The 25527-nt window shown below is 38.3% G+C and overlaps 2 protein-coding genes across 4 annotated transcripts; both read left to right on the top strand.

The window, feature by feature from the left end:
* The first annotated feature begins 413 nt into the window (after positions 1 to 413).
* Positions 414 to 8361, top strand: tmem169b (transmembrane protein 169b). 3 transcript variants are annotated; one of them, XM_047371516.1, is made up of 3 exons: positions 414 to 596; positions 964 to 1537; positions 4748 to 8361. In XM_047371516.1, exons 2-3 carry the CDS (start codon positions 1267 to 1269, stop codon positions 5380 to 5382), a joined length of 906 nt encoding a protein of 301 aa, XP_047227472.1. In that variant the 5' UTR covers positions 414 to 596; positions 964 to 1266; the 3' UTR covers positions 5383 to 8361. The 3 variants fall into 3 exon arrangements, with proteins under 3 accessions (XP_047227472.1, XP_047227471.1, XP_047227473.1); XM_047371515.1 differs by having other exon boundaries at positions 415 to 596; positions 1154 to 1537; XM_047371517.1 differs by lacking the exon at positions 414 to 596 and having other exon boundaries at positions 617 to 1083; positions 1261 to 1537.
* A 1988-nt stretch (positions 8362 to 10349) lies between these two features.
* xrcc5 (X-ray repair complementing defective repair in Chinese hamster cells 5) lies at positions 10350 to 23534 on the top strand. The gene is made up of 21 exons (XM_047369922.1): positions 10350 to 10440; positions 10941 to 11054; positions 11147 to 11330; positions 12647 to 12695; positions 12820 to 12942; positions 13070 to 13243; positions 13433 to 13547; positions 14582 to 14720; positions 14814 to 14926; positions 15006 to 15068; positions 15156 to 15293; positions 16408 to 16504; positions 17745 to 17875; positions 20122 to 20318; positions 20452 to 20542; positions 21391 to 21460; positions 21584 to 21693; positions 21900 to 21996; positions 22158 to 22225; positions 22828 to 22902; positions 23092 to 23534. Exons 1-21 carry the CDS (start codon positions 10426 to 10428, stop codon positions 23104 to 23106), a joined length of 2178 nt encoding a protein of 725 aa, XP_047225878.1. The 5' UTR covers positions 10350 to 10425; the 3' UTR covers positions 23107 to 23534.
* Positions 23535 to 25527: the final 1993 nt, after the last annotated feature.

Here is a 25527-nt window from a genome sequence, read left to right as displayed (position 1 = left end):
AAGTAGTCCCGGGAAATAAACAGTTTTGTTTCAATGAACACAGCTAGTTAGGGAAAAACAAATCGAAAAAGTCAGATTTTGGAGGGCTTTAATTTTGAAGTTCCACATCAGATCTTGATGAAATGTGGTGAGTGACATCTGGAAGTGTTCTTCTGTCACCCTGATGTGAGACTAATCTCTGGAAACAAACAGTTTTGTTTAATAAATATGGTAACTAAGGGAAAATAAATGGACATTCTTATGGAGGCAAACAATGAACACACAAATGACCACACAAAACAGTGCCAAAAATAAAAAATATATCTCTGTATTAACAGGCGGACATAAACTTTTTTATAGAACATAGATTGGCCTTAATGACACTAACCAACTCGAGTCAATATATGCAAAGAATATGGCTTTTATTTTGAAGGATCTTAGAAAGCCATACTGCCGTAATTCATTGTGTTTGCGTGCATAACAAAACCGGGCTGATTTGACCGTCATTTTCGAAGTTGAGGCTGGCTTTCTATGGTCTTCCGTTGTGTCAGCGTTATCCGCTGGTTTATTCTCACACGGTCCAGCTTTCATACCACCGCTCGTCTATCCTTCTAAAGGTGAGCCTGCATTTAGGTGAAAGTATTTGTACACAGCGGCAGACATCCGCCGGCTGCTGTTTGCAGACAAAACAGCGGACATGGGTGGGATTTAAATGGGAGGGGAATCAGCTGTATGAAGGGTTGTATTGTCCATTTCACCCACTCCTATAAGAAGTCGCGCATTCGTATAGAACACCTCGTTTATGGTCTTGTTTATTCATATGTTTGTGTTTGTAAGGAGGTAAGATGATGATGATGATGCGCTCCGACAATCATGGCTGTCATGCAAAAGAAAGCCCCTTTCTAACCGGAGTAAATCCAGGCTATCCTGCTTTTTTTTTTTTTTTTTTTGCTACATCCGCTGTTGTTTTACCGATTCATCCAGATGGTGAGAGATGTGTCATTTCCTGGACGTAAACAGTCTGCAGCAGGACACAGAGAAAAGATAAACAATTCTGTGCAAAATTTAGCAGAGGAGGCCTGCTAACTGAGGATTAAATAACAAGTAAGCTTTTCCTAACTGTGCTCACTTCCTCTCTGTTTGTGTGTGTTTGTGTGTTTGGATTACCTTCCAGTAATCTGCGTTTTAGTTTTTACAAATGCAGTGTGTGGGGCATAGATTTCAACCCACACATAACACATCAGAAAAGTAGCCAACCATTAAGAGTTCACTGGTTTCAAGGAAAGGATGGCACAGGTAGAGGAAGCCCACACTGAAGGTGAGAGCAGCCCTCAGATGGTCTCCTTAAGATCAGATGTCTCAGCGAGCCAGGGGAACGATGGAGAAGTGGGGCCATCTATGAGGAGGAAGAGGAGGAAGAAGAAAGAGCCCCGTCCCGAGTCCATCATTGTGTACCGCTCTGAAACGGAGAGAACACCAGGGGAGCAGAGTGGTGAGGAGGGAGGAGAAAGGAGCACGGAGGAGGGAGCACAGTTCCTGGGAACACCAACAGGAGAAGGTGAGAGGGTTGTCAAGTAGTGTCCAACTTGTAGAGCAATGTGCAACTTATTCTGACTGTAAAATGCTTTGAAAATGTATTCACATCCCTTAAAGTTTTTTAGTCACAACCACAAACCTCATTGCATTTTATTGGAATTTTATCTGACAGACCAACACAAAGTAATGGATAATTTAAATTGAAAAGAAAAGGATGCATGGTTTTCTTTTTTTTTTTTACAAATAGAAATCCAAAATGTGTGACTGGCATTTATTTTCATCATCCTTTGCTCTGATATAACTCAGTTGTGTTTAATTTAATCTCAGTATAAAAACAGCTGTTCTGTGAAGGCCTCATGGGTTCTTTAGAGAACATTTAGGAACAAATAGCATCATGGAGACCAATGGAGACAGCAGACAGGTCAGATAAAAACTTGTAGAGACATTTAAAACAGGTCTGGGTTATAAAAAGATTTTCCGATCTTTGAACATCTCACAGATTCAATCCATCATCTTTAAACAGGGCACAACAAATCTACCAAGACAAGGCTGTTCCTCTAAAATGACAGGCTGGGCAAATAACCCAAAAGTCCAAGAGCTGCTGTGGGAGGAAGCCGGGGTACCCAGAAAGAACCTATGGATGCAAACTCCAGGGTTTGACTCCAGGACCTTCTTGCTGCCAGGCAACAGGGCCACTAATTGTGCCACTGTGCAGTCCTAATCAAGTGCTATTATTATTATTATCATTATTATTATTTTTATACCTGTGTAGCAAGGTTGTTACTCGGTGACAAAAAATAGAACAATGGACTGTGAACAATGTCTGCTACCTGTGTGACCCCTTCTCTTTTCCAATGGTTATAATCAGTCTGACAGAGAAAGGTATCCCAATCCTTGTGGTTTTTAGTGACCATCAGTGGGACCCTTTGTGGGATTCCTTGAGACGACATTGTTGTAAATAAGCACCGTTTAACTAAATAGTCTGAACTGAAACTATCTCTGTAGTTATGCTGCTATAGGCTTAGGCTGCTGGAGGACATAATGAACACTTTCACCCTCTTCGCTACATTCTCACACTACTCTCCAATTTTGCATTATTTGCTGTTATTTCAGTTTTTAACTTTATGTTCTCTCTCTATTCTCTTCTTAGAAGCTACACCTGGCCTGGCTCTGTATCTACTTGTGACACCTTTCTGGAGAGGGGAATCGTCCGAGCTTCTGCTGTCAACAACTTAATGCTCACCCTCTACCGATGATCCACATGGCCCTGTCTTTCAGTGTTTAACCCTTTCTCTCTCCTAGACATGACGATTGACTGAGTTTAACTGTGACTAACTCTATGTGCTCTCTTTCAGACTCTAACCTTGAAAACTGGCTCAGAGTTTATCTGTTCTTTCTTTCTAGGTGAAACAATTAAAGGAGCTACATCCATTAACATTTACTTTTCCTTCCCATAGAAAGTACTCCTGGATCAGTGCTTCTTTGTTCTTTTTGTGTCTCTGCTCTGTTCTCTCAAACCCCCAGTCAGTCGTGGCAGATGGCCTCTCACACTGAGCCTGGTTCTGCTGGAGGTCTCTTCCTGTTAAAAAGGAGTTTTTCCTCTCCACTGTCGCTAAATGCATGCTCAGTATGAGGGATTGCTGCAAAGTCAACGCCAGTGACTGTCCACTGTCTCTACATGCTCATCCAGGAGGAGTGAATGCTGCAAGTCACTGACTGGATGCAATCTGCTGGGTTTCCTTAGACAGAAAAACTTTTTATCCAATTTGAATAAATAACTGAATCTGACTGCACTGTTCAATGATTAGGATTAATTGGAATGTATGTACATGACTTTTGTGAAGTGCCTTGAGACAACATGTGTTGTGAATTGGCGCTATATAAATAAACTGAACTGAATTGAAAATTGCCACTGCATGTACATATTTTAGTTATCAATATGAATATCAATATGCACTGTGATTTGGTTACTTAGTGCAATGAAAAGAAAAGAGATACATGAAAAATATTCAGTTGAGATTTAAGCTTTATACACAAAGAAGTATTGCAAGTTCATGCTGATAAACACTTATCTGAACTTTTAGCCCGCAGAGACTAACAGAAGCTTTCCTGTATTGCCATTTTATCAGAAAATTAGTAATAGCTAATTAACAAGTAAGAAGTCATTATTTGTCTTTTTTATATATCAAAACTATACAATGAAATGAAATTGCATTTCTCCTCTCCAGAGGATAAGAAAGGATGCTTTTATGTCCAAGTAAAAAAATAATTTTGGTCTAATCAAGAGTTCCCGTGCAGTTATGTAATAAAAGATGGAAAACGTTATAGTTTTAGATTTACAAATGCATATAAATAATCAATTAATAAAAAAAAAATGCTCATTCAGATTATGAAGGCAGGAATTAGCATTGAAAGGATTAAGCCTTATTCTGCGGGTTACCTGGTACCTCCCAGTGGGAGCATATCTCAGGGCAGACCTGAATCTCGCTGGAGGGACTACATTTCCCTTTTGGCTTAGGACTGGCAATGGGATTCCCTAGAATGAGTTGGAGAGTGTAGCTGGGGAGAGTTCTGGGCTTTCTACTGGACCTGCTTCCAGATACGCAGAAAACGATGAGTGGATGGATAGAAAATGCCTCAAAAAAGCAAAGGCCTTTTTCCATTTTTTTCTCTTGTGACATTTTTTGCTCATGTTGTAAAACACATTGTGAACCTGGCTAAGTTGAAAAATATGCAGTTTTCTCTTACTACATTGCATGCACTCCCTGCAACCTATCATTTACAATTTAGCTCAGACCTGAAGCACGCACTAGTTTTTCTGTTTTACTTTTAATTTGAAATCTGTTAAAAATACTTGCATTTAGATAATTACCTAACTGATTAATGATTAATAGGTACATTTAACATTAATTATTTGTTCTTAGATGACCTATGGTGGCCAGTGGTGCAAATTTTGGGTGACAAATCTGGAAATATATGAGTGGGGACAACCAAAAAGTCTTGCTTTTTGTTGGAACCCTGTTAATAGACTTCGCAGATCTCTGGGTGTAATTTTTTTGATATCTTACATTTTATAAAATGTCTGAAATGGGTTTTTAATTGCATTACTTGATTTACTTTTAATTGAAATACAAGTTAAGCATTTATATCTTTGTTTCTATATTCTGTGGTACTTTAAAGATCAGTCAAAAGGGCTGTTGTTTATCTCTCTCCTACTTTTATCTCTGAACAGGAGGGGGCTGGAACCTTCCTCCAGACAGCCGGTATGTGACACTTACCGGCACCATCACTCGGGGAAAGAAGAAGGGCCAGGTGGTGGACATTCACGTCACTTTGACAGAGAGGGAACTCAGGGATCTGGCCAAGTCAAAGGAGCGTCTCAATGCAGAGTGCGAGGCAGGGGAAGGGTCCAAACGCAGCTGCTCCTTAGGAGTTTGCCAGGGACCCCACGTGGTGCTGTGGAGCATCTCCTGTGCTCCTGTGGTTTTCCTCCTTTCCTTCATCACCTCCTTCTACTACGGCACGCTCACCTGGTACAATGTCTTCCTAGTGTACAACGAGGAGCGGACGTTCTGGCACAAGATTACCATTTGTCCCTTTCTCATCATCTTTTATCCTGTACTCATCATGCCATTGGCGCTGTCTCTGGCTCTGTACTCAGCTGTGGTGCAGGTGTCCTGGGCCTTCAGCGAGTGGTGGCAGGTAGTGCGGGACCTGGAGAAAGGCTTTTGCGGCTGGGCCTGTGGGAAGTTGGGGCTGGAGGACTGCTCACCTTACAGCATCGTGGAGCTGCTCGACTCCGATACAATTTCTGGGACTCTGCAGAGCAAGGCGCCCAGAGAACTTGCCCAGACATCATCAGTTTGAAGGAGCAGATGCTGATGTCATGGCAAATACAGTGCCTTGCTACAGTATTCATAGGCCCTTTTCACATTTTGTCAGGTTAAAACCATAAACTACAATCTATTTTATTGGTGTTTTTTGTGATTAACAAACATAAAGACCACCTTTTGTTGCACTTAAAGCTGCTGACCTTTTGTGGTATGTCTTAACAAGTTTTACACATCTAGAGTCTGACGTTTTTTATCCATTCTCCTTTACAAAATAAATCAAGCGTAGTCAGATTAGATCGAGACCATCCATGCACATTAATTTTGCATCGCTGCCTACATATGGCTTTATTTGAACCCTGGTTTTGTCATCACCCCTTTATAAAAGTCAGATTTGTAACAGTTGTCCTGTTAACAGATGTTCCCACCTGAGCTGTGGATCTCTGCAGTTCTACCAGAGTTATTATGGGCCCCTTGGCTGCTTCTCTGATTATTGCTCTCCATGCCTGGTCTAACGGTTTGGGTGGACAGCCATGTCTTGGTAGGTTTGCAGCTGTACCATACTCTTTCGATTTTTGAGTAATGAACTTCTCTACAACTTTACCACTGACTTGTCTGTTGTGTTCCTTGGCCTTCATGCTGTTTGTTTACTGTTCTCTAACAAACAGAACAGCTAGACTCTGTTTCTTATTATAAATCCGCTAGATTACAATTTTATTCATGGGTATCCGAGTAAATAGGGAGGAATAAAAATGCATGCCACTCTTTCAGATTTTTATATGCAAACCATGTATCATGTCCCAGTAAAATACATTAATGCATATGGTTTTTTTCTTAACAAAATGTGAAAAAGGTTCAAGGGGTTTGGATACTTTTGAGAGGTATTGTATTTCTGTTGGCGTCTGATGCTCATGTGCTTTCATGTGCTTTTAACTTTTCATTTCAGTTTCAAGACAAGCACCTAAAAAGGATTTTTGTAACTAAGAATTTTTTTCAGATTTCCTCATTTCAATTCCAAATTCTTAATTTGATTTAAATTTGTTTCTTTATTAAACTATTTAGGACAAAACCATAAGGACATTTTCCTTAAAATCAAACGTGAAAATGTTTAAAAGCTAATTAACAAATGATTCCTGCAAGATATAACTCAGTATGCACTACCTAAGCTGTTAAGGTGTTGAATTATTTTTACAAACTGTTATTAAACTATGAGCATATTCGGGTATCAAGGGTCAGTTTTTATGTTTACAGGTTTTCTACATATGCCACTTAACAGCTACCAGGGATTACTACACAGATCTGAGAGACCTTTTATGACACATTGGAACTGGCTCAGAAAGCCATACTGGAGATCCAGTAACATCTTAACCAAGTTTCACTTTATCTGTAAATATCTGTAATGAACATTGTTATTCGCTGTGCAATGGCATCAGAGAGCAGCACTTATTTGTTTGTTAAGCTGTTGTAATCACTTGGATGTTGGAGCCAAAGCCTCTTGCTTTGGAAGTTTTGCATGACCTGTTCAAGTGGGAAGAACACTATTAACCCATTATCAACTAAAACACTATTTTGAATTTTGAAGCACTGGTTATCTATTATTTGATATTGTTTTTTGTATTGTCAGTCAGTATAAAAAAAACAGAAACAGTGTGTTGCTGGTCTACTAAAATTCAGACTTTCCATGTCCTTTTTAGTATCATAGCTTTCTATATTCAACCAACTTGCACAGTTTTGTTGCAGATTAATGTTCTATAAACACTCTTATGCATAGAGTGTTTATAGAACATTAATCTGCAACAAAACCGTGCAAGTTCTATAAACACTCTTATGCATAGAGTCAGCTCAAGGTTAACCTGTGTAATTTTGCATTAAGACAAAATTCTGGTTTGCTAATGTAATAATTGGTATTAAATGATGAACTGTGGTCTGTTGAATATGATGTCATATTTTGAATTGTTAGAAATTGGCGAATAACGGTGAATATTTAATTCTGCTGAACGTTTAATACCGATCAGGAGGATGTCTGGAGTTACTAAAAATATTTTAAACACAGTAAAACATGGTCCATGCTAGTGAATATCCAAGAACATGACTGCATGTAGCAATAGTGAGGAAAAGCTCCAAGGTCTTTCAAAGAGATGCACCAATCAGGATTTTACCAGCCAGTACCGCTTTTCTTGAGGTCTCTGTTTTCTTTCTATTGAATAAAACTCATACAAACTCATTTGTGTAAACACTGTTTAAATTCAACAATTAAATGTGACAAGCATTCATCCAAAAAGACAAAGTGCTGATAGAGGGAGTAGTTTTGAATCCGAAAGAAAATAAAGGTTACACGATTATTCACTCTTAAACATGCATTTATTAGTTTTTTACAATTCTCAAAGTGCATTATGGGATTGGTTAATGCATTAAAAGTTGGAAAATCAGGGAGATTTCCGTTCTGATGCATTGACTAAAGAAGAAGAAAAAACAGAATTTTCAGTATTTGATCTGTCAATCACTGATTAGAGCCAATCAAGGAAAATTAGCCGATGTGGTGCTTCACTACTTTTTATTTTATTTTTATAGTCACGTTTTTATTCAGTCTAAACTCCTTTAAATGAACTGTATGTGAACCTGAAACGTATTGTGTTGTTTTCATTAAAATAGGTGTAGCTGTCTAGTTGAGAAATCTCGTCAGATTCCCACATGTTCTTATTTTAAAAATCCTCTCCTTTTCCTGCATTTATTTCTGTTATCCTTTCAGAAGTTGTTCAAACTACTGTATGTGTTTTGTACTCCAGCACTTTGGTATAAACTAATTCAATGGATATTGGTTTAGATGAATCAGATGATTTAAATGCTTGGTGTTTGTTTAGGAATATTTAACTGTATGGCCTCCCCTTTCTGAGTATGATCTTCATGTTTACAAGGAAAAACTTTTATGTGGTTGGGGACTGAATCATTACTTTTTGTAAAACCTTACAATGGAAAACAAAGAATAAAAAATGAAATAAAGAGCTGCATCACTTCAGTTGTGGGATATTTTCATAATCGATACCCCTACTCTTGCTGAAAAATAACAGGTTATGACCAGATCTTACTTTCTGTGGATGCATGTAGTGTTAGCTCTGCTGCCTGGCAGCACGTAGGTCCTGGGTTCAAATCAAGGCAGGATGCAGCTTCTCTTTTCCCAGTTGATGTTTGGTTTAATGTTAGTTTGACTGTCCACTCTAAATTGCCCTCAGGAAGAAGTGTGTGTGCGCATAATTGTTTGTCCTGTATATTTCTGTTACCCTGCGATCAACTGGCAACCTGCCCAGTCTATTGACTGCTGTGGAATGGCACCAGCCTGCAAGAATTAATGCATGGATGGATGCATGTATTCACAAAGAGAAAAATTACATGTGACTCTGCATGTTGAGATCAGATTATGAGCACAACATTGTTACACTAGTTGTATACATTCCAACATACTGAATTGGACTGCATGGTTTGGATCATTTCCAAGGAAGATGTTCTGAACATTTCCAACACGGGAGGAAGTCTCTGGTTAGACCCTGGACTTGCTAGAGTGACTATATCTATTGACTGACACAGAAATGCCTTGAAGTTGCTCTCAATGAAGCGGTAGAAATGACTGAAAAGATGTTTCCCCCAAATTCTCTGATCCAGATAAGCAATAGAAGTTGAACTGAGGGATGCAATTAGGTGCCCAGCAGGGATGTCAATTCCAATCCTTCTTGTTGCAAGGCACCAGTGCTAACCAGAGGTGGGTAGTAACTAGTTACAGCCTCAGTTACATTACCTTTTATAAAAAATATATTTTTAGAAGTAGTTTTCCTGCCCTGTATCTTTCACTTTTACTTGAGTAATATTATTTTGAGATATTACAAGTCTTACTTGACTACAATTTCTGGCTACTCTACCGACCTCTAGTTACTTCACTGATTAAAGAACAGGCATGTTTTAATCCCAAAATGCACCAGATACACTCACACATCGACAGTTTATGTTAAAGATAGATTTTGTGTTTGTACACCATCTTCACTGTTTTATTTTTGTTTTATATCTGCTGAGCCATTTGGAGGTCAATTCAATATAGAATTCGCAGTATATATTGTCACTGAAACTACTTTGCCTTCTTCTAACATGTTTACTGTAAGCAATAGCTTCAAACGTTTTATGTAAAAAAAAATTGATTTGAAAGAGTGCTTCTTTTGCCTGATTTTTAAACTTTGTAATCATGTAATTTATTTGTACATATATATTTTTCAATTTTAGTCCTTAAAATACCAGAATTTGTATATAACTTATTTGTCTGTCTGATTATGTCATTTTTAAAATATTAAATCAGATGTTATGATGAGTTACTTGAGTAGCATTTTTCCATATGCTTTTGAACTTTTACTTGAGTAATTTTTTGGATGACGTTTTACTTGAATAGAACTATGTTGAAGTAATGCTACACTTGAGTACCCTATTTGGCTACTCTACCCCACCCTGGTGCTAACTAACAACTGGTTCACACTTTGGGGCTGTTGACAGACAGAACTTGTTTGGCAATAAATTAACTTGAAAAAGCCACCCTAATCTTAATGTCTGCAAGACTTGGAGAAATACCTGAACATATACAATAAGAATAATTTCTAATTCTCAAATTTTTAGAGATCCAATTAGTTGAATAATAAAAATCTTTTGTTAGAATTCAATTCAGCTTAAGTTTGGTTTGTTTTTAAACTAGATGATTTGATGCATACTTATAATATTATTTTATGTTTTACGGGAGAGCGAGCAGAGCCACATTATCTGATGTAGGGAGCCACATAAAACGCAAGAGGGCGTTTGACCTACATCTGATAATTTTTTTTAAAATATAAAATAAGAGTTCACATCATTAACAAAATTACACTGACCTGTAACCGTTCCGTTAAACATATAAATGATATTTTCCTGTCCAAAACCCATGATAAATACATGGGAAGCTTTCAAATAGAAATCTACGCGGTCGACGGGTCCATTGTGAACAGCCAGTTGTTGTTTCTTTCCGGAGTAATAACACAGTGACACACCCCAGTTGCGAGGGAAAACGAACAGGATGGCAGGAGGAAAAGTAAGTTATTTTTTCATTTTTAATGTGTTTTAATTTTACCCAGGCTGGTGTTAATTAGTCATGACATTCGGTGCATAATATTCAGAAGACACTTTCATTTTTTTGTTTTTTGTTTTCGTTGTTTGAAATCGTTTCAAGCTGCTTGTTTTCGTCCAGGTTAGTCTGTTCATGTTGAGAAATGTCTCGACCGGTCTTTGGTCACGCCTCTAGCCTCAGTCTCAGCTCATTTTTATCATGGTGAGGTTGTGATTTTACAACACGAAAATATCTAGTTTTAACGCATTAAAAGAAACCTGCACAACATGTTCATTCTTAGATATGCAAGTAAGACAAACACAGTGCTGGCTCAGCTGTGGTTTAAGCATAACTTAGTGAGATGAGTTGCAGGTTTAGTGACAGAAAGAATATGTAAATATTTAGACTATTGTAAAAAAAAAAAAAAAAGGTTTAAACAAGTCTGAGAAACCTGTTTAATGACCCCAGCGGTGTTTGCTCTGCAGTCAGCCTTGGTTCTCTGCATGGATGTGGGCTTCTCCATGTCCAACTCTGCCCCAGGTGAAGAACCTCCCTTTGCACTGGCCAAAAAGGTCATCCAGAAGTTTGTCCAGCGCCAGGTACAGCAGCACAGTCACTGAGGAAACCACAACCCGCTCAGGTAACGTCCTCAAAATTAGCCTCATATCTTAATGCTGTCTTTTTCTGTCAGGTTTTTGCAGAGACTAAGGATGAACTGGCTTTGGTTCTGTTTGGCACGGATTCTACCAAAAACCCTCTTGACCAGGATGGGCAATACCAGAACATCACAGTGCATCGTCATCTTACGGTGCCAGACTTTGACCTGCTGGAGGAGATTGAACATCAGATCCACCCTGAGAATCAGCAGGCTGACTGTATCCTTTGTTACGCTTATCAACACAACTGTGCAAGTTCCCTCATAGGAGGATCTAGTACAAATTTCTGTTCACACCTTAAAACTAAATTTATTCATGTTTACAGATGGATCTGAATAATTTGAATATTTTTGTTAATTTTTTATGGCCTATAGTTAATAAACCCCCCAAATTTAGTTTTTCAGAAGGTTACAGTTCTGTGTAAAACTAGTTTCACTGCAAATTGCATGTTTCAGATCATTTTATTGAATTTAATATCTAAATAAGATAACCTGGATAAATACAACATAAAGTTTCTAAATGTTTAATTTTTTAATGGCAAAAAGCTATGTAAACCAACCTGGCCTTATGTAAAGAGCTGATAGCTCTCAAACCTAAAGAATAAAGAAATAACTTTAATAGAACCTGTCTGGTGGCAAGAAGTAGGCTAAAAGATTTCAAAAAGCAACATGTCATGCCTCCATCTAAAGAGATTCAACAACAGATGAGACAGAAAGTCATTGATATCTGCCAATCTGGAAAAAGTTAATAAGCCATTTCGAAGACTTTGGGACTCCAGTGAACCACAGTCAGCCATTATCTGCTAATAGAGAAAACTAGGGATGGTCGTGAACCTTCTCAGGAGTAGGTGGCCTAGTAAAACTGCTCCAAGAGTGCATCGACAATTCATCCGGGTCACGGAAGAACAAAGAACAACATTTCAAAGCCCTGTAGGCCTCACTTGCCTCAGAGGTCATGATTCAACAATGAGAAAGAGTCTGGGCAAAAACGTCATCCATGGGAGAATTCTAGTGCCAAAAGCTCTGCTGACCAAAAAGATCCCAAAGGCCCATCTTAACATCTACCATAAAAAAACACCTTGATGATTCCCAAGACTTTTGGGAAAATGTTCTGTGGGCTATTGAGACAAAAGTGCAACTTTGGAAGGTGTGTGTCCTGGTACATCAGATGTAATACTAACACAGAATTTCAGAAATGGGCCATCATACTCGCAGTCAAACGCCGCCGGTGGTGGTAATGTGATGGTGAGGGGTTACTTCTCTGCTTCATGTGCTAGATGACCTGCCATAAAATCCTGATGGAGAATGTCTGGCCATCAGATCATGACTTTAAGGTCAAATACACTTAGGTTATGCAGCGAGATCATGATGTGAAGCACAATAGCAAGTCCACACAATAAACAAAATGTAGTTCTTTAAATGGCCTAGTCAAAACCCAGAATTAACTCCAAATCTGCATAACTACAGAATGGCATGGAGGTGATCAGCTTCTCCTCTGTTTGTTCTTTTATGAGCTCCTTAACTCATGTTTAACAGGGCTGGATGCTCTTGTAGTCTGCATGGATCTTCTTCAGACAGAAACCCAGTAAGAATCGATGTGTCTCACTTCAAAAATAGAAGAATCAAAAACGGACAAAACTTTTTTTCTGTATTCCATTCATCCCTGTGTCAAAAAGACTATCTGATTGTGCCTTTTTTTTTTTTTAAAGAGGGAAGAAATGCGATCGCCTCAATATCGTCTTCCTGACTGACCTGAGCACTGAAGCCAGTTCAGACAATCTGGATGTTATTATTGAGAACGTGAAAAAAGCTGGAATCACCCTGCAGTTCTTGTAATAACAACTTTTCATATCACTAAGGAAAACAGCTTTTTCTTTACTTGTGGAAACATTAAGATAATTTTCTATTCTTCTATTGCATACTGACTTTTTTTGCCTTTACCAACTTATTGATTTCCAGTTTGCCTTTTCCATTGGAGGATAAAGAAGAGGGTGATGGAGAAAGAACAGGTTCTGGTGACCCCGGTAGGGGCAAAGGCCTCTCTAGGGAACAGCGTAGTGGCCTGGAAATGGTTAAACACATCATGCTGAGTCTGGATGAGGAGGATGGTCTGGATGAAATTTACACATTCAGGTTAAAGAGTTTTAAAGATTTTGTTTTTTTCCCAAATCAAACATTCCTTCTCATGTCTCATTTAGGTTTGGTCCCTGTAAATATTTTCACCACTGAATCTCACCCTTCTGTCTGAATTTCGGAGTAAATGATCCTTGCGGCAGACAATATCGCATGACATTATTTCCATTTGCTTTGATCCTGTTGCAGGAATGCTGTGGAGCAGCTGTGCATGTTTAAACGCATTGAGAGGAGACCCATGACCTGGCCCTGTCAGCTCACCATCGGCAGCTCTCTGTCCATCCGTATTGTTGGCTACAAAGCAGTAGGTTCACCACAAAGAGAATTTCACTACAATTTATGTAAATCTTAAACAGCTTAATGTTCAAATGTTCCATATTTACAGTGCACTGTGAAAATCTTCATACCTTCTTAACTTTTTCATATTCTATCTCTATGCAGTCACAAACTTTCAATTTCAGGGGATTTTATGTGATAGACGAACACAAAGGGTGCATTTGTGTTTTTATTTTTATTTTTTTTGTTAAAATAAAAAAAAAAAAATCTGTGATGTGCACTTCCCTGATTTGGTTTGTAGTTTGTCAAAACTGCAAACATGTGGAAAAAGAGCTCTGGGAACAAAACTGAACCTTTTGGTGTTTATCAGCATCCTCAGGGGAGCTGGTCATAGTTGGAAGAAAGACGCGGCAAAGACTTGAGCAGACTACAGCACCACCTTTAACATATAGCCAGAGTTACAGTGGAATGGTTTAGATCAAGTCCCATTAATGTGTTAGAACGGCCTAAACAAAGTCCTGCCCTAAATCTGAAGTAGAATCAGTGTGAATTAAAAAACATATGTTCACAGACGCCCTACATCCAACATGACTGATATTGAGCTATTTTGTAAAGAATAAGTATCTAAGATTTGGGTCTTTAGATGTACAGAGCTGGTAGAGACACACCCTAAAAGACTTGCTGCAGTTATTGTGCCAGATGTTGGGTGTACATAGTTTCTTTGTTGAGGGACAGAGCACAGAAGGACATCATATTTTTCCAGATATTTACCTGTAAAAGGTTTAAAAAACATGTAAATAAATAAAAAAACATGTAAAATTTCCTTCTATTTTTACAATAGCGCACCAATCTGTGTCGGTCTGTGTAAAACCCCCATTAAATACATTGAGGTCGATGGTTTTATTGAATCAAAATGTAAAAATGTGGAAGAAGTATTACTGATTTTGCAGTTACCCTTGTTTGTTTCAGTCAGCCTATAAGTGTAACATTTTATCTATCTGTGATTCCTTCTTAATTTTTGTCACATAAACCTCACTGATAAATGTTGCGTTTGTACACCAGGTGACTGAGGAGAAACTGAAGAAAATGTGGATCACAGTCGACGCTCAAACCAACAAGAAAGATGACGTGAAGAGAGAGACTGTTTACTGCCTGGACGACGACAACGAGACAGAGGTGCAGAAGGAAGACATTATTCAAGGTGAGGACAATCTAAGACGTTCTTCTTTCTTTGTCTTAATATCTAACAGACTTCCATAATTAAATTCAAGCCCACCTATGTTTGTGTTTTCAGGTTTCCGTTACGGAAGTGACATTGTTCCTTTCTCCAAAGTGGATCAGGACCAGATGAAATACAAGCATGACGGGAAGTGCTTTGCTGTTCTGGGATTCACTAAAAAGAACCTGGTACTTTATCTTATTTTTAATCAGGTCCGCGACCCAACTTGACAGCTGAAGCGTAATGTTATTTATTCTTCATCTGTAGGTTCTTCGCCACCAGTTTATGGGAACACAGGTTGTCAAGATATTTTGTGCGCGAGATGATGAGGTAGGGATGTACAGAGCTGGTGTTTTTTTTTTTTTTTTAATGACCACATGTTGAAACAGATCTTTTTTGTTTTTATTATCTGAGCAGCATGCAGGCGTCGCCATGTCGGCTCTGATCCGTGGTCTGGATGAACTCAACATGGTTGCCATCGTGCGGTACACCTACGACCGGCGCAGCAATCCTCAAGTGGGAGCTGCGTTCCCGTGTATCAAGCCGGAGTATGAGGTCAGGTCATAGACTAAGATACTGTAGATTTTTCTGAGTTTATTCTTACTAAATTCACAGCTAACAACTCTCGTCAGATGCTGTTACAACTAGATCCTGACATAGACTGTATAAAAAGACAAACAATCTTTTTCTCACAGTTTCTCTTTAAATCAGTCGAACCATTTCCTGTTTTAGATCAATTGGGATTACCCAATTCATTTCTATTTGCTTAGTCTAAGAATAATATTTCTTTTACTTAGAAGTTTATATTTTTTTTGGTATAATTGCATTATAAACTGTATGACTTGGATCAAGTGTTTTGGGTGTCAGACCTGATGTAACGTAGGCCACATTTGCTCACAAACAACACCTTTTTTTTTTTTTTTTTTTACATCAGCTCTCAACTTTTCTATGAGATTTAGGTCCGTGCTTTGTGGTTGCCTCTTCAAGATGTAGACTTTGTTGCCACTTTGTAAATAATTTGGAAGTCATAGTTAGGATGGCGTCTTGGGGTTTGCAAGCGTCACCTTCTTTCCTCTACATTTAACACTGGTGGTTACGGCCAAACACTTTATTTAATTTGACATGTCAAATATAGGACATGTCGACAACAATAAGTATAGGACATGTCGACAACAATAAAGGTTTTTGTTTCTGAGTGGATTTGCAAACTGTGGTCTGCCTTCACAAGGTCTAGCACATTTGACAGCAAAACACATTCATCTCTTGGACACAGAACCCGTCTTGTTTCCTGTACAGAATGAGGGCTGGACATCCCCATGATGTTTCTACTTGCAGATAACGGTCTAAACAGACAGCTGTGGCACCTTCTGGCATCTGGAAATGGCATAAAAGGATGAACCTGAATTGTGAAGGTCCACAATTCTCTTTCTAGAATCCTAGCTGATTTCTTTTTGAGGTTTCCTCAAGTATTCACTGTGCCTCCATTCTTAATTATCAGAAGCTTACAAGGCCATGCTGTCATCTTCTGGGCTATCCAAGTATCCTAAATGACCCAAAACAGAAACATTTAAGTTTGATTTAAAGTCACAGTGAGGAAAAAGTGGTTTTGTGTCTTTTCATACAGTGCATGTAAATGTCTGATTTCAGCTTTATGCATCTCCCCCTGCAGTGCCTGTTATACATCCAGTTGCCCTTCATGGAAGATCTTTATGGAAGACAGCACATGTTTCCTTCTCTTGAAAACAATAAGAAGATCGCTCCATCAGGTGCAGTAGAAGCAGAAAGTTGTAGTTGTACAAGTATACAGTTAGTACTTTGTGACAGAGCCTGTTGATATATTTGTATATTCAGTCTAACGGGGTACACTACATTAATTACTGTGAATTAGATTAAAGTGCCTGTGACATCGAATTTTCATAACAAATCCAATTACATTTATGGAAAGGAAATATTCTTAAAATATTTCAAAAAGTAAATTTATGCCACTGAAATAAACAGCTGTTGAGATATATGGACATAAAGTTCACTAAAAAGGCATTTCCAGACTACTCCTTTGTGCTCTTTTAATGACATAGAAAGGGAACCCCAGCACATAGATTGACTGCTGCTACAATGGCCAGCAACACAGACAGCGGTGAAGAATCTGATGTTTCTTTAGATATATTTCAGTCACTATAACAGAGAGACGCAGCAGAGTCAGGAGAAGAGAGTCAGCTGTTATCAGATGGCAGAGCTAAATCGACCAGAGGCTATTTTTGCAGGATGCCGGAGCACGGCTGGAGTCCATATGCATGAATCATACCACAACACCAGGAAACAGAACAAGCACAACATCCCGATTTTCAAAATAATCCATTAAAGACGGACTAGATCTCGCTATAATACATAGTACAAACACCTGAATTAAATTACAGAAGTACCGCCTCAGCATGCAGGAAACATTTGCTGGTAGTGGTCCTGGTAGTGATGTTTGACTCAGGTGTTTGAAGCACATCTGAATTCTTTTGTATTATTACAAAAGAAGAAGACACGGTTTAATTAGTGTAAATATGCATAGTGATGATTCCCAGCAGAGTGGCTGGGCACTCTGATTTTTTATTGTTCAGATTTGTCTTAAACCCTTGTTGTGTTTGCTGGAAAGCTGAAATTGAAAAGAGATTGTTTTTCTGCATCACAGCGAGTCCAAACTGTCCTCCAAATCAGCAAAGGAATGAGTTTATGAGAGGGAAATAATTGTTGTGGAATGGCCATTCCAGGAGATCTGCAGTATCTCCCATTCAACCTTGGGCACCACGAGGCCGGTGGGACACGGTTGCTGCTTCATTTTCAAATCACAAAACAGAACCAAAGATTTAACCTCACAAATATATTTTATTCTATATTTATAATTGAGATTGAAAAATAAAGGGGTTGTTGGAAGCGGTTTATTCAGGTGTTATTAATTTGGTCTTAAATTGCACCTGAAATCTGAACTTGTTATTGTGTTTTGTTCTTTGCTTCCTGTAGAGACGCAGCTGTCAGTCGTAGACTCTCTCATAGACTCTATGATGCTTGTAGCAGACGATGAAAATGAAGAACTAAGGGATCTGTTCAAGCCCCACCATCTTCCCAACCCTGCTTTCCAGAGACACTTCCAGGTGCGGCTTGGAAACGCTGAAAGTTAAAAAGGCAGCTTTTCTCGCAGTTTTCAAAAGTATAGATTTACTTTTATTAATTTCCAGTTCTGGTTAAGTATGGGAAAAAAAAGAAAATTAAGTGTGGGAGAAAGTTTGACTTCCATTTTCTAATGATGCTTCAGAAATGCAGTAGATTTATTTTGACCTGTATTAAATTTGTTACATCACATGTTAATTTAACATTTTACCATCCATAATTGGGCTTTTCACTAACTGACTACATACTTATTAAAGAAAAAGCATTACTTTATTACAATTTTGGTCTCTAAACAACTTTAAATTCAGATTGTAATGGACCTGCGGTTCTTAAACAGGGTCGAAAATGCCAAATAAAGCCCTAAAACTACTATTTCGAAGAATTTGTACAAAATAAATGAAGGTACCACAGTTCACAAACTGCTTTAAAGTATCCAAGAGTTTTACATTTTAAGATAGAGCTGATCTAAGTTTGTCCAGATGCCACAAAAGCAGTGGCCCTATACCACACTTTTCTAGCACTAAGGGCACCTAGTGCTAGCACCTGAAGACAAAAATGGAATATTAGGTCCAACGTAGATAAAAGAAAAAAATTTATGTGGCCACAGAGGAGTAAATTTCAGAAAAAAAACATTTTACATATTTACAAGAAAAAACTAGGATTGTCTATGATGTCGAAAAGTCGCAAATTTACAAGAAAAAAAACAAAATTTTCCACAATTAAAGTAAAGAATCTCCAATTATTTTGTTTCGTAAGTGTGTGAAATTATTATAGAAATTTCAAAGTGTTTTTGCCACAAAATTTATTTGGTTTTATCTACAATGGCTACAATTTTTTAGTCGCTCTTCTGCTGTTTTAAATTAGAATACCTTCAAAAGTGAAGGTGTTTAAATAATTCGGTTTAAAAAGTGAAAATCAAATTCTATAAATTCATGCACTTATATATTTCAAACATTTGTTTCTGTTAGTTAAGATAATGAAAATCAGTTCTACAAAAAAAAAAGAGTAATACATAAGAATGATAAAAAGAATTTAATGAGAAATATTATATGACGACCCGGGAAGGCTATTGACATGACAGTCGTCCAGTAGACCGACATTGACACTCTATACAAGGAGGGCAAGTCACAAAAGGTCTTTGCTAAAGCAGGGGGTTGTTGACAGATTGCTGTATTCAAGCTATAAATGGAAAGTTAAGTGGAAGGAAAAAGGGTGGTAGAAAAAGGCACACAAGCAACATCATTATGCCATCTGCTGGTGTTGGACCACTGGGTTTTATTAAGTCTAAAGGGAGTCGTTTACCAGGAAATCTTGAAGCAGTTCGTGCTTCCCTATGTGAACGAGCTTTATGGAGAAGCTGGTTTCGCTTTTCAGCAACACTAAGGCTTTATTCACACTGCAGTCAATTGCGACCCAAATCCTACATTTTTGCCCTAATGCAACACATATCCGACCTTTTCATGGCAGTCCAAACAGCGTAATTCTGATATTTTTACCTCCAAAAAAATCCAGATTGTGCCACTTTCATGTGGTCCTAAATCTGATAGCTTTCAAAGAGGCTGCAGTCTGAATGGTCATGTCGCATTTCATCCAACATTATTGTCCTGGTCGACTACAAATCCACACAGACTTCTCTACAGAGGTAGAAGTTACTGCTCCACTAAAGGCCATTGTTAATAGTTGTGCTTTCCTTTTTCGTCATCTTATTATGACGTCCATTTTTACTTCTGCAAACAGTGAGGTGCTGTGTGACGTCTACTTTCTCCTTCTGCACATGCAGGTCACTTTGGTGTTATGAACCATTCAGACTGAAGTCTGATGGCGGTCGCAATTAATTAGTAGTTTCAACAACCGCTTGAAAAACAATCTGATTTCAGCAAAACATCGGATTGAGCATCAAGACCTCCTGTGTAAATGTAGCATTAGAACCTTTCCACATTTCTAAAAATACCAATACTTTCTATTTCATTTTCCTATTTCTAAATTTATTGGTTTTATGAAATATAAAAATTTTCTTAGAATCTGAATTTTTCATCAACTGTTTGACAGATACGTATCAATATTAATAGAAATAAGCTACAGATCTTTGGCTAACTGCTAATTTTTTGTGTTTATATTAAGGATAATTTTCCTATTAGAAGCAAAATCCTACCCAGCTAGTAGCTGACATTATTGGTTCTGTTTTGCCAAGTGCTGGTTTCACCTTATTTAAATCATTTTATTATTTTAGTGTCTGCACCACAGGGCTGTACACCCTGACTCTCCTCTTCCCCCCATGGAGTCGTGGCTGGAGGCTGCTCTCGACCGCCCTGAGGTCATTAAGGAGCGCTGCCAAGCTCCACTGGAGGAGATAAAGAAGCTGTTTCCGCTCACCGAAGTAGAGAAGAAAAAGAAGCTGAAGACAAGTGCTCAGATTTTTGGCAAAGAGTGAGTTTGTTTTCTGAGTCCGGTTGGGTCTGTGCAGACCTGCTGTAAAACATTTACAGAGTAACATGCATATGATTTTTCACGTCACAAGAAGCGGTAAAGGATTGTAAATGTCCTCCTTTATGATTTATAGCTCTGAGGAACCAGATGCCAAGAAAGCAAAAGAAGACGAAGCAGAGGAAGAGTTCAACCTGGCAGACATCGCTGAAGGATCTGTTACTTCTGTAAGGATCAGAGGAGCTGGCTGACATAATAGCAATCCTCAGAGATCACTCAGGGTTCCTACACAGTCTGGAAAAGTTTGGAAAAATATAGAATTTAATGACAGTATGTTTCGTAGGATAGGTTTGAAAAATAGGAGTGGGAAAGGATTCATATTTCCAGACTTTCTTCACTATCTTGTTGTCTACATGTTGTATTCTTCCTTCTGACTTTTCTTTGTTGTATCCTTTCTTCTTTTCTTCCATGTGTCCTTCTTTACTTCCTTGTGCCCCACATTCACTCCTTGCATCCTTCCTTCCCTGTTTCCTACTCCCTTCCTTCTGTCTGTCTTCCCTTCTGCCTTCTTGGTGTCCGCCCTTCTTTCCTTTTTGGTCTCTTTCCTTTTATTCTTCCTTATGTTGCTCTTTCCTTCTTAGTATCCTTCCTTCTTTGTACCCTACCTCCTATCTATCTGTAATTTCCTTCCCTCTTTGTGTCCTACCTCCCTTTCTTCTGAAATTCCTTCCAAACTTGTGTCCTTCCTTCCTTCCTTTTGTCTTTTCTTCTTTGTGTCCTAATCCCCTTCCGTATGTCCTACCTCCATGCCCTCCTTCCTTCTGTCCTTCCTTTCCTGGCTTGTGTCCTTTATTCTTTCGTTGCATCTTATCCTCCTTCAGGTTCATGGTTTTTCCAGCTAATATTTTTAAAGCCTTCCCACTTTGGAAAAATCTGCCATAAACTCACTCTTTAGATAAAAGACTCTGGAACGTTGAGTCTGGGAAACATCTGGACTTTTTACTGTAAAAATTCTTTCTAAATAACTCCATCCAACACCTGTATTAAATACATTTCCATCTCCCTCTTCAACCAGGTGGGAAGCGTTAATCCGGCCCGGGATTTCCGTGCTCTGATCAAACAGAAAACTCTTCCGTTCGGAGAAGGTGAGGCCCAGTTTTCCGGTTATTTCTCTGTAGAGCCGGTCAGATGGAAATCGGTGTGACTCACGCTCAGCCCCTGTAATTATGCCTCTCTCTCTCTGGTTCTGGTGACCTTTGCCTTTTCAGTCTGTCAGCAGCTGACTCACAGGATAGAGCAGCTGCTTAGCAACAAGAACATGCAATACTACATGAAAAGCATCACCTGTATCCAGGCTTTCAGAGAGCAGTCTGTTAAGGTAAATAAACATTCATTATCTAATAGGAATGCTTGGTGATGATGTGCTTTCATAGTTTGGCTTCCCCTCGGAGATTATTAATCTTAAGATTAAAATGAGTCTGTTTCTTTTCTTGTGTCTTGAGCTGAGGCCAATTATCATAAGCATGTAAGCATTTACAAGAGCCCTAAATGGAATTTGAATGTTTTATGTTTTTCATAATTCAGCAGGGGAATGCTGATCTGTTCAACAGTTACCTCCAATCCCTGAAAAGGAGTATTCCCAGCAGAGCCCTCGAGGTTTTCTGGGACCTGCTTGTTCAAGGTACGATAAGCTTTCCTTTTTTAGAAGCTGCAAGGTCTCTACTAAATTATTCTTCCCCTGGGATGAGAGGAAACCTCTGCATGATTTGTGTGCAGAATGGTGCTTTAGTTACAGTACAAGCCTACTGAGGAGTTGAGCGTTTCACTTCTTTGTTTGGGCAGACGCTGTGACTTTGATCAGCAAGGACGAGGTGGAAGGAAGCGCTGTGTCGAAAAATGAAGCCAGTCAGGTGAGCTTTTATTGTCTAGACAAGTTCATCTCAATAGAGAGGAATATCATTGAAAAACTGAATTTATTTCAGTAAGTCTGTTCAAAAAGTGAGACTGGTGTGTAGATGTAGATTCATTAACACGGAGCAACATAAAAGTATTTATTTATTTTTTTTGTGATTCTGGTTTACAGCAAATGGAAATACCAATATGCAGTGTAGCAGATAATTTGAGAAAAAGCTGTCCTGAGTTAACTGTAATTATACACATGCATGTAAACCTTCCAATGTGCCTGAATTTGACAAATTTGTTAAGAGTGGCTGAATTCACCTATTAAAGCAAACAGTGCTTCCTTCCTATTAAAAACTAATTCCTCTTGTGTAATATTCCAATTTATGAGAAACTAAATTTTAGGTTTTTCATAGGCTGCAAGCCATAATTACCAAAAATAACAAAATAAACCATTTAAATATATCACTCTGTCTTCTAAGTCTATAAAGATTCAGTTTATGAGTTGAATTGCTGAAACAATTACCTTTTAAAGGATATTTTAAGTTATTTAGATAGTGTAAATGAAAATGTTAAGCTCTTAAATACTAGTTGAAGCCTACTTTGTCTGCAGTTTCTGTTGGCTGAGGAGAGGAAAGAGCAACCAGCTCCTGAACTGGTGGAAGATACTGGAGATGTTGATGACTTGGTGAGTGTTAAAATGTTCCCTCCAGCAGTCTATGTTCTCTTTTTATATAAACACATACAAATGAAGAATTAGATTTACATTAGAACCGTTTCCTCTGTAGTTTTCATGTTCGTTGTGGGATTGAACTTTTAGTGTCTCATTATAAACTCATCAGGCTCATATCCTTCTCTTTGCTCTCTTCCTGTGCAGCTGGACATGATGTAAGAAAAGGAGCGAGAGGAGTACCGGCAGAAATCTAAGGAATGTGGTGCTGGAACCCACCCAGAGCAAACCAGTTGAACCGTCCTTTGTCCTGCTTCTTCCACTGGAAAACCCCGTTACAGGGTGCATTTAGTCAGCTGTACTTTAGATAACATTTAACTGAACAATTAACAAAAAAACTGAGTAAAAACTTTCTGTCCAATTTTAAATGTAAAATTGCTCTCATTGTATGAATCTTTTATAATCGCATTTCCAGTGGTCCAATGCACTAAAAACTGTAAAATTCACTGTACTAGAGGTTTATTATCTAAAATCAGTGGTTGAGAATATGCTTAACAGCAAATCTTGTACTTTTTTGTGACAAAATATATTAAAACACAATGCTGTGTGACAATGTAGCTGAATCGTAATAAACAAGTATTTTGTTTAAAGAACGAGCCCAGTTCATTTTGACCTTATAATCCATTAATGAGAGTACTGTCAATTTCTTGTACCAATGTATGTAAGTGGGATGTTTGACAGACGACACACATCAGCAGACACTTAATTTTTAATCAAAAAAAAAATCAATCATTGATCTTGAACCTAAAACTTGTAATACATGCTACTGTGTGCCATATTTGTTAAAAAGCTCTAAAAACATCTTATAAATGCAATGAGTGGGAGGGGTTAAGTAAGCTTGCTAGCACCGAACCAGCTTCAACCATAAAACACTTCATAAAGCTGCATTTATGTAACATTTACTTCTTTAAAATGAGACTGTTCTTACTTTGTTTAAGGAAGAAACCTTTCAAAAGCAGAACGTAAAACACATAAAAACACACTGCAGTATCCTGAATTATTGCAGACAAAGAAGATACAAGACCTTATTGCTGATTTCGATTTGCCTAAGACATCAGGCCCAAATCTCAAAATGACACCCAACGTTCAAACAAGTTCATGAATTAAAAGGTTAAAAGCAGTGAATATTTTACCTGTAGTGGATATCTCTTAGTCTCATCTCTTGGTTTAAATCCAGACTAGTTGGTTACAGAGGCTGAACTTACTGGCTAGTCAGAGAGGGGACTAGACCAACTCTAATCTTAAAAATGTCTTGGCGGTTTATGCAATTGCTAGGGTTGGAGGGGGGCTGGTGACTATGGCGGTCAGCAGGCAGGAAGTTGGGGTCAGCTGGTCAGCTCACCACACACCATCACAGGGCAACAGAAAGACAAACAGAACAACCAACCATGCACACAATCACTAAAAACGGACATTTTAAGTGACCAGGTAACTGACACGGGTATTTAGCTGTGGGACGAAGCAACGCATGCACAAACTCTATGCAGAAAGGCCCAGGCCGGGGTTCAAACCCTGGATCTTGCTGAAAGTCAGCAGTGCTAAAATACGCACACATTTAAAAAACTTCCAATGCCTTACTCTCTGCTAGGTTTTCCCAGTGGAAGATCACCGGTGGTGCATCACCTCCTACTTTCATTTCCTGTGGACTCTACCGGCCAAAGGTTTTACATACACTTTCTCACTTATTGGGTCTCTTTACTTTTATGACTGTTTACATTGTAGATTGTCACCAAAGGCAACAAAAGTGTGAATGAACACACATGGAATTAAAACAAATAGTAAACAAAAAGTGTGAAATAACTAAATATTTTTATATTTTAGATTCTTCAAAATAGCCGACCTTTGTTTTGATTGCTGCTTTGCTATTTTTTGTCTGCTACATAATTTCATATGTGTTCATTCACAGTTTTGATGCCTTCACTGAGAATCTACATACAATGTAAATGGTCATAAACATAAAGAAAACCCTTAAATGAGAAAGTGGTTTCATAACATTTGACCGGTAGTGTAAATAATATTCAGCTTCTTTGTTAATAACTCCTCTATACATACATGCCAACAGCCTAAAGGTTCATACAGCATTACAACATTAATTGCTATAAAATTTTGAAATATTAGTTGTTTTAAAGGGGACATGTCATGGTTTTAAATCCTTCCTTTTCACACGTAAAACATCCAGTTGTGGCCTATATAGAGTTGAACTGCAACTAAACTAAAGTCCTTGTTATTGTAGCTTCATAGGCCCTTCTTTTGCACCTGTTCTGAGGTGCGTCTGAGAGCAGCTCGTTTTGGTGCCATCTCTTTAAATACTGTGGAGACACTTCACAACCCGCCCCCCTCGAGGTCAAAGAGCGCTCCACTTTAACCCATTCGGCCATTGTTGTAGTTTGATAAAAGTTATCTAGCGATGCAGAAACAAGACAAAAACGGCAAAAGCAATGCAAAACTGTTTATGTAATAATACTATTCAAAACACTTAGTACGGTTCTGTCCTCAAGCATCTAAAAGCAGCACACAGCGCAACAAAAGCAGATGGCTACTGCTATTAAAACAATGGCCAGGACATATCAACACACAATGAAT

The sequence above is a fragment of the Girardinichthys multiradiatus genome, chromosome 7 (genome assembly GCF_021462225.1).
Source record: "Girardinichthys multiradiatus isolate DD_20200921_A chromosome 7, DD_fGirMul_XY1, whole genome shotgun sequence".
Lineage (NCBI taxonomy): Eukaryota > Metazoa > Chordata > Actinopteri > Cyprinodontiformes > Goodeidae > Girardinichthys > Girardinichthys multiradiatus.
This window is presented reverse-complemented; position numbering and strand designations above follow the sequence as displayed.